This window comes from Nannospalax galili, unplaced genomic scaffold, assembly GCF_000622305.1.
Source record: "Nannospalax galili isolate Female #2095 unplaced genomic scaffold, S.galili_v1.0 scaffold569, whole genome shotgun sequence".
Lineage (NCBI taxonomy): Eukaryota > Metazoa > Chordata > Mammalia > Rodentia > Spalacidae > Nannospalax > Nannospalax galili.
Window position 1 is genome coordinate 323,744 of NW_008360300.1, and position 9,866 is coordinate 333,609.

General features: G+C 39.3%; 1 protein-coding gene across 4 annotated transcripts in view; it reads right to left on the reverse strand.

Moving 5' to 3' along the window:
* Window positions 1-559: 559 nt before the first annotated feature.
* The window catches only part of Vdac3 (voltage dependent anion channel 3), a 25,499-nt gene continuing 16,192 nt past the window's right edge, over window positions 560-9,866 (reverse strand). For all 4 annotated transcript variants that reach the window (XM_008824225.3, XM_008824227.3, XM_008824226.3 and 1 more), the window contains 6 exons: window positions 8,027-8,179; window positions 6,883-6,935; window positions 4,954-5,181; window positions 2,843-2,993; window positions 1,802-1,859; window positions 560-1,066 (listed from right to left, as the gene is read on the reverse strand). In XM_008824225.3, the coding sequence (XP_008822447.1) occupies window positions 975-1,066; window positions 1,802-1,859; window positions 2,843-2,993; window positions 4,954-5,181; window positions 6,883-6,935; window positions 8,027-8,179 (735 nt within the window). In that variant the 3' untranslated portion in view covers window positions 560-974. The remainder of the gene's footprint in view (window positions 1,067-1,801; window positions 1,860-2,842; window positions 2,994-4,953; window positions 5,182-6,882; window positions 6,936-8,026; window positions 8,180-9,866) is intronic.

Consider the following 9,866-nt stretch of genomic DNA (forward strand, 5'->3'; position numbering starts at 1 on the left):
GCAAGCCAGACTGGAAAGCAAATGGGTAGATGCCTTCTTCCCTGGCTTCTCACCTGTTCCTTCAAACTAATTAAATGACAAGACTCTCCATAGGAAGGGCAGGGCAGAGGGAGACAATCACCCCTCCCACCCAATCAGTCAGCCTCAGCTACATGAGGGGAGGGACTAAGGACAGACACAGGAGAAGCCAGAGGGGAGGAGGGCGCTTCCCCATCTTGGGCCCGTGGCCACAGATCTAGAAGACTCAGCTGCTGTGTATATGTAGGAAAAAAAGCCCAAAGGCTTTTGTAAGTACCTCTCATCATCATATGCTCTGTTAGTAAGCCCAAATAAATATCTTTATTCCCTAAACTGTAGTTTAGAAGAAAACTGTGTCAGCTGGTCACAAGGAAGGTGGAAGGAGGAAGCCATGCGTGCACCTCCCAGCTGTAAATTCAACTTACAGGAGGTTAGAGAGGCAATAGCACAGATATTCTAGATACACCACTTTAGACATAACTCCACTGATGAAAATACTTTCCAAAACAAATCAAGCACCACTAATAAATGAGCTGAGAAATTATGTTCCAAATGTCATAGGTTTATTTTATTTTACTCTGATGCAAAACCAAAGATTCCACTACAGCACAGAGACCAATGTAACAAAAGGTCATGAAAAAGTGGAGTGAGACATGCAGGACATGATGTACAAACTGGGGCGTCAGGTGATTTCCTTTAACATGACACTACATTGCTGCTGAGGAACATATTTAAATTAACACCAGAATTCAACTGAAATGTGGCACAAACACGACAATTTCCTGGCATGCGTTCGAGGACCTCCCTTAAGATGAACTTCAGTGTGGGGAGATTACAAGTCTTTGGAAGAATAAAAAGTTCACACTTTTGAAATTTCACAGAATTTTAAGGCTAAAACATAGTGGGTTCATTTTTCTTCACTTCCAGGAACAAATGATGCTCTACTCAAAACCACATTAAGCTTCCAGTTCAAAACCCAAGCCAACCTTGTGACCTCCTGCACTGAAGTTCTTTCCATCTATCAAAGCTGACAGGGTCAATTTGACTCCTAGGAAAAAGAAAACACCGTTAATTACTTGTAGCCAGAGCTTTACTTGGACCTAAACTTTCCAGAAATAATGGACACCCTTTGAGTTTCACTCAACCTTCACTGTTCTTAACCCTGAACTCCAGATAGTGTTCCCTGATCTTGTTCTACTCAGCACAGATTAGCAGAGTACAGACTGCCATTTTAGGACGGCTTAGGCCTAGCATTTGGCTCAATCTTCATTGTTCTTTTTTTCTAAATATTTTATTTATTTTTATTTTATGTGTATGTGTACTGCCTGCATGTGTGTAAGTGCACCTGTGTCATGCAGTGCCTGTGGAGGTCAGGAGAGGGCACTGGATCCCCTATAGCTGAAGTTACAGATGGTTGTTAGCCACCACATGGGGGATGGGAACCAAACCCAGGTCCTCTGCAAGAGCAACCACTGCCTTTAACTGTTGAACCATCTCTCCAGTCCCACCAACCTCCAACCTTCACTGTTCTTAACCCTCAACTCCAAATAGTTTTCCCTGATCTTGTTCTACTTAGCACAAATTAGCAGAGTATAAACTACCCTGTGCCAGTTTAGTATGGCTTAGGCCTAGCTACACTCCATGCCACTACTCTGTTTTACTTTCTGTTTATATAACTAGCTGTTACATACCGACCTGAATCAATCCAGTGATTGTTTTAAGTGGCTCATTATCTTTCTGTAACTTTCTACTCTGACCCTCCATTATTAATTCTGTTACATACCTGGTCGGAGAGTCTGAGTATATCCCAGTCCAATTAAACTGGCATTATTTACTTTGGCCTAAGATTAAGAGATGAAAATAGAAGCAGTTAGAAAACAACTCCCCAATATGTTAGACCAATGCAACCACTGCTTCATGCATAAGGTTTCTAAAGCTAAAAGCACAATGGAACTAATCTACAACTATTAAAACAGGAAAAAAATTAAAAGGTCTTTTAAGAAGTCAATGGGACTGCTGGGTATGGTGGTGCATGTCTTTAATCCCAGCATGAGCATGCAGGAGGCAGAGGCAAGTGGATGTTTGTGAGAATGAGGCCAGCCTGGTCTACATAGTCAGTTTCAGACCAGGTGGTTACAGGAAGACTCTGTCTCAGAAAAAAAAAAGGAGGGAGGGAGGGAGGGAGGGAGGGAGGAAGGGAAGGAGGGAGGGAAAGAAAGAAATCAAAAGGACTGGTAGGAATTTTAAGTACTATGAGAATGTATGCTTATAGTTCTTCAACAAATTTTCAAGCACACTGTGTTACCAAGTGGCCCTATGTACTGAATTCTTTAGATGCCAATTTACAATCTCTGACAGTGGATACAGCATGAACTCAGGTATCATAAAAACAGATCTGGATTCATACTGTGACTGATTTAGTTTCTAGGTTGTATGTAAAACAAAGATGAGGATAACTCATTCACTACATAGAACAGCTGTGAGAATTACATGAGATAATACATGTACAGCCTTCGCATAGTACTTGATACTTAATAGCCCAATTTCTGCAGTATTAATAAAAATTACTAATAGTGCTAAGAATAGTAATATAATCCCATGAATTTATAGATAAGAATATACTGAGGCCAAAGAAAATGACTTCAAAGGTCAAACAACAACCAAATTAGAGGAAAACCTAGGACACATTTCCTATCTTCAGGTATAATATAACCTTTTCACCATACAATGAATGAGGTCCTTAAGGCTGATAAAAAACATGCACAGTGAAACCACAGTATAACAGCCATTTACAACCACAAGCTAACTGACAGCACATTCTTACGGACAGAGATGTTCCACAGCCCAGAGTGTGTCTGGCAGCAATGCCAAAGCGAGTGTTGTTGCTGCCTGCTGTCCACGCGAGGGTTACCGATGTCTCAGTCCTCTCACTGACTTTCTGGTAGACAGAACCTCCAAATTCAGTGCCGTCGTTCCTGTTTCCATAGTGTAAGAAAATTTCATCAGTACTAGTTTCTATCATTCACTGTTGAGACATAAAAACAAATTCTACAACCAAGTAAACACAGATTCCATTGTGCAACCAGAGTCTAGCAAATTTCTGGTATAAATGACTATTAAACAAGAAACAAAATCAACCTATGAAATATATAAATGCCTAATTAAAACACGGTTGCACCTGATTAATTTATTTGACTCTTCCATATAAATTTCTATGCCCAAAGGTAGACACCTCAGGTAAATACAATCTATAGGTATATTTCATAGAATTTAAAAACTATAACCTATATAGGCCTCTCTTCCACAGGATTTAGGAACTTCAAAGCAGAGGCCCATAAAGACTGAGAGGAGAGAGAGGTAAAAACAGGAAAAAAAACAATGCTAGCTTTTGTTTAAAACACACCCCTACAGTGAGAAAGTACTTTCCACCCAATACCCAGGAGATTCTACTCCAGCTATGAACTTATGAACTCATGGTTATTATGGGGGGGGGCACTATTTTTATGTGTATGAATGTTTTGCCTGCATGTATGTAAGTGCACCATGTGTAATGCCCACAAAGGCCAGAAGAGGGCACTGGATCCCCTGGAACTAGAGTTACAAACAGTTGTGAGCCACTATGAAGGTGCTGGGAACCAAACCCAAGTACTCTGCAAGAGCAGCTAGTGCTTCTAACTGCTAAGCCAGCTCTCCAGCCCCATTCCATGGTTTCTTGGTAACAGAGTAGCAATACCACTGTCTATACCACTGCTTTACTTTGTCTTAATCATCCTAGGTGAGTTAAGAGTATCTAGTAGAGAGTAGTCTGCAATACTTCAAAAACACACAGCTTGCTCCTACCTGTAATCCCAACACTAGAGAGGTACAGCAGGAAATTGAGGAGTTCAAGGTCAGCCTAAGCTATGCAGTGAGTTCAAAGCAAGTCTAAGTTACAAGAGATCCTATCTCAAAAACAACAAAATAAGGCTGGAGAGATGGCTCAGCAGTTAAGTGCTCTTGCAGAGGACTTTGGTTTAGGGTCCCAGCACCCACATGGTGGCTAACATCCATCCATAACTCCAGTTCCAGGGGATCCAACACCCCCTTCTGATCTCTGCAGGCATTGTATGCCACAGGTACACTTACATACACATAAGCAACACACACACATAAAAAAAGAAAAAGAGAACCAAGAGATTTAAAAACAAAAAAATAAATAAAATTTAACTAAAAGTTCATCAAAACAGGATTGTTTTGAGACCCCTATTATTTCTGAATGCAATAGGGGTAACTAGATTCTGACCAAAGGTATATGAAAATCTCCACTCAGAATTACCAGAGAAATTCCAGTATGCTCAAATTATTTGGTGATTGTTCTTAGTGGTACAAAAACAGCTTCCACTTAATGTAAGAGAAGATGAGCAGGGTGACAGAAATCAAAACATCTCCACGACATCCAAAAGACAGCAAAGGGCTGTCTTTACACAGTGGTTCTTTTGCAGATTCTAAAGCATCCTAATGTTGGGGATAAAGGCTGATACTAGTTAACTATCAGCAGCACAGCAAAATGTACTGACTCTGAAAATAGGACAGCAAGGTTAATGTTCACCAAGCTATACTATCATCCCTTTTTAAAATTAATTTTAGTTTTTAATAATTTTTAAAAATAATTTTATGTGTACTAGTGTTTGTCTGCATGCATGTACGTCCACCATGTGCTTGTCTGGTGTCTGTGGAAGCCAGAAGAGTAGGTATCAGAACCTCAGGACTGGAGATACAGGAAGTTGTAAGCTTCCACATGGGTGCTAGGAACCAAACCCAGGTCATTAGCAAGACTAGTGTTCTTAACTGTGAAGTCCTCTTTCCAGACCTATTTTTAACATTAACACATTAACTATCACCAACTTTTGGGAGAATTATATTAGCAATAAGACAAAATGAATTATAACCACTCACACATGAGTATGCAGTTGGAAGTCTGCAGCCTTATAGCCAAGAGCAAAATTATTCTGAGATAGTTTGGATTTGGCTGTGTCAAAACTCATCTGATAGCCAGCAAGCCAACCTTCAAAGGCCAACACAGCCCAGCCATAGATGGTTGGTCCAGAAAAATCTATATCAACATTACTGCCAAGACTGAAACAATCCCGATTATAGGAGGCCTTTAATTTCCCGCTCTTCTTTCTGTAAAAAAAAAAAAAAAAAAAAAAAAAAAAAGCAAAAAAACAAAGAAAAAGAATCAACACAATGAAAACAACTTGAGACTCTACTAGTTCCAGGGATATATATACAGTAAAACTCTCTCCAAAGGCAAATATTGTTCTGGTAGATGGCATACGTATGATAAAAATGTTTCAAATTACTTAGCTTTACAAATATAACTTTGTTAGGTTTAGAAAGGTACAATAGAGTATTTTATGACTGATTTTTTTTAAATGTCTATGACTGTTATGCCTGCATGTATGTAAGTGCATCACATGTATGCAATGCCTCTCCAGGCAAGAAGAGGGCATCAGATTCTCTATAACTGAAGTTACGGTCAGTTGTCAGCCACTCTGTGGGTGCTGGGAACCTCCTGGGTCCTCTGCAAGAGCAGTCAGTGCTCTTAACTGCTGAGCCATTTCTCTAGCCCTTTAATTTCATAGAGGCATAAATGAAAAGGGAAAAACTTGGTCAACGGATACAGAGTTAGTTAGATAGAAATAAATTATTTGATGTTCTGCTGCACAGCAGGGTCACTACACACAAAGTACTACGTATTCCAAAAAGGACAGAAGCGAGCTTCTGAATTTTCTTTCACCACAAAGAAATGAACAATGTTTAAGGAAGGAGATATGTTTACCCTGATCTGAACATTATACAATGTATATACATATTCAAACGCTACATATTACCCCATAATATACACAGTTTTGTCAAATAAAAAACATAAAATTTATTAGTAGTAAAAAAAACTTCAGTGCCAAATTAATAATCTGGGGTGTGTGTGTGTATACACATGAAATTAAATTTCTTTAAATATTTCCAAATGCCACAAAAGTATTAAGTTAATGAAAGAAATACTTTTTTTTTCTTTAAAGACAGGGTCTCACTATGTAGAGTTCTGACTGGCTCAGAACTCGATATATAGACCAGGCTGAGCTCAAATTCACAGAGATCCACCTGCCTCCACCTCCCAAGTGCAGGGACTAAAGAAATGTACTGCTACACTCAGCCAAAATGGGTTTTGGAATAGCAATGCTGAATACACAGAATTAATTTGTAACAGTCCTTACAAGTCTTTTATGAGAATATATATTCTAAAAGATAATTAAATCACGTAACAGGAAAGACACACCCACTGCTATGTGTGAGAATAAGTGGCTCTTTGCATTCACCTAGTGTCTTTGACTTCAGATAGCAGAAAGCCACACTAAGCAGATAGGAAATGATACAATGAGGAAGTAAACAAAGTGGCTGGGGGATTTCAGAGGCTCAGAAATTAAGCAGCAAACTATTCATTCTGGTGCTTTAGAATCAGTAGATTACACTCTTATCACACCCATCAGTCTTTAGAATAGATATGGCAATCTATAGTCTCAGACACTTCTAGTTCCTAAACTAGATGTGCCTCTCTGGAATAGACATAAATTTTTGCTCATTTGATTCACTTTTGCTTAACAGAAAGGTTATGCTGCCTTGAGGATCTCTCTCTTCCATTAAAGACACAAGTACTCTAGCATTGCTAACAGCAACACCTTAGTTTCCTCTTACCTAACGTCCCACCTCAGTTTCCTCTTACCTAACTTCCCACCTCAGTTTCCTCTTACCCACAATTCCCATTGCAAGTTTCTTCAAAATGAAATTAGAAAAAACCAAATTAGAAAAAAAAGTTTGAATAATTACCCTGTGTTTGGTACAAATATGGTATCAAGAGTCAGTTTCAACCCTTCAGCCAACTGAAAAGCAAAAATTTGTCAGTTAACAATTAGTAATCTTTAATTCTTTAACTCAAAAAGGGAAGTGCTAAAGATTCCTCTGACTTCTTTAACAACGACGTCTAACAAAGTCATTAATTATATAATTAATTATATAATAAATTACCTCCCCCATCTTTCTCTAGCTCCTTCACCCCTTTCCCTTAGCCTATCAAAACTTGAGTTAAGCTAGGGTGTGGTGGCAGATGCCTAGAGTTTCAGCTACTCAAGGAGCGGAGACAAGAAATCTTAAGCCTACGAATTTGTGGCCAGCCTGAGCAACATAGTAAGAACTCCATCTCAAAGCACTACAAAAGGTTAAAAGTTAGAGGCCAAATCCCAATACATTAAATCATTAAATAACATAAATTACTATAGAAAATAACTCCAATATAATGAAATAATCTTGCTATTCTCTTAAAATTAGTATAATTAGATAACATGACACTTAAAGTCAACTTATTTAGCTGTACCTTTTTATATATGTCAATGTGCAAAGATACATACCTTAAAAAAAAATCAGCCAGGCATGGTGGAGCACCTTGTAATCTCAGCACTGGGGAGGTAGTGGCAGGAGGATCAGAAATTCAAGGACAGTCTCAGCTACAAAGGAAGTTTGAAGGTAGCCTGGGCTACATGAGATCCATTCTCAAAACCAACAAACAAAAATAGTGCTCTGTCTACAGTGTGCACCTAACAAATAGGTGCTGATAGATTTTCTCCTTGAAAGTATTAAAGAATTTTAGGAACATTTTTCTGTGTAGCCCATTTACAAAGCTTACTATATGAAATTTCTAAAGAGAGTCAATTCTACTCAGAATAAGTTTCAACTGTATAACAGAATAAACAGCACTGGTCAGAACAAAGATGTAGTATGACAGAGTACTCACAAAGACTTATTTTCTTGAAGCAGTAAAAAAATACCAAAAGAAAGTGGGGGGGGGGCATCACAGAGGAAACATACAGCATTCAGCTAGTAGACAGGCTGTAAAATCCAGCCCAGACTGAATTTGGGATTTACTCATTATTTGATGTGAAGAGATATTAAACCTACAAATAACTTATAGAGTTACCTTATTCTCCCAAGAGATTTCTGTCCCAAGAGTATTGTCTGTATTCCATTTTTGGGTGAAGGTAAGTCCATAGTTACAGACCTTGTATTTGGTCTCTAGGTTGCCTGATGCTTTCCCTGTATCAGTATAAGCATGACCTGAAGTAGAAAATTCCTGGTAAACAAGAATCAATAATTACTTTAAAATCATCTCACCAACAATAACCTACTCATTTCAGAAAACATGTTCAATGCATCAGAAACCAACACAACTGACTTATTAGACAGCCCTGCTCTTCAGCAATGATCTCCTGTTTTCTTTCTGTCTCTAAATATTTTAACCGGTTTTAGAACTTTCCATTATCTCTCCCTTCTCATTGGTACTTATTATTTCATATGCTCTCTTTTTTAAAGGGCATATTTAATTCTTCCCTTCAAAAGAAAAATGTGTCTAGTGGAAGTAAATGTCTTTATTAAAAAGACAGAAATACTGAATTTGAAGCATTTCATTTTTATGGCCTAGGACAACTATCAGTTCTCTGTAATACCTTTCAAACAATTAGTAAATTTAGAGGTTCTTTCAACCCTTCCCCAAACACTACCTACTGTACTATCTTTTAACAGAATCAACACTTTAGTACTCTGTGACTTTATGTTTATGTTTGTGTGAATGTGTATATGTGGTGCTAAGAATGGAACCTAAGGCCCTGCCCACACCAGATAAGCATTCCATTACTAAGCTATATCTTCAGCCTATTCCTTTTAATAAAAGTAAATTTTTAAAAATTTTATGTGTGAGTACCAGCATATATGTATGTGTACCATGTCTGTGCCTGTGTCCATGGAAGCCAGAAGAGGGGTGCAGATCCCCTGAAGCTGGAGTTACAGGAGGTTGTATGCTAAAATGTAGGTGTTGGAAACCAAACCAAGGTCCTCTGGAGGGAAGAGCAAGTGGAGGGGCTAGAGGGACGCTCAGTGGTTACGCGTGATTGCTACTCTTTGGGTTCCCAGAACCCACATGGTGGCTTACAATCATTTGGTAACTCCACTGCAGAGGGTTCTGACACCTTCTTTGGGTCTCTGAGGGCACTGCACAAAGGTGATGCACATATACACACACAGGCAAAATACTCAAAACACAAAATAAAAATTTTTTAAAGTATAAACTTAGTGGGGGTGGAGAGAGGCCAGCAAGTGGCCAGGCATGGTTGTGCACACCTTTAATCCTGGTACTCAGGAGGCAGAGGTAGGCAGATCTCTATGAATTCAAGGTCAGCCTGGTTCCAGACCAACGAGGAAAATATGGTGAGATCCTATCTCCAAATAAAACAAAACAAAAACAAAGAACAGCAAGAGCTCTTAACCACTAAACCATCTCTCCAGACTGGTCTATTGCTTTTAAAAAATTTATTTTCATGGGCTTGTGCCTAGAGTGCTCAAGGCCCTGGGTTCTATCCCAGCACTGCAAAAGAAAAAATGCTACTGTGGAAAAAAAACCATATAATTGACCATTTTCGAGTATATACTACTGCAACATTAGGTATATTTACAGTGTTATAAAAACATTAGTGCTTCACTCGCAAAACTATCTGTAGACTATCCTCAGGCCTCTTGGGGTAAGTCTACAGCGCAGCTCTCCGCGCCGGGACTCCCTAAGCCTCATTCACCCTTCCACCCCACCCAACACCCCCCTGCCCCCCCGCCCGCCATTCTATACTCTAGCTTGGACCCTGTGCCATTCCTAGTCTTGGGGCCCCAGACACCTGGGGAACCAATACTGTTTCCTGATCCTTCTCACCCAGAGCAACTCAGTCCCTTTTCTTGGGCTCCAGGAGCAGCGCTTCTGGTCCTGACCCCGCCCT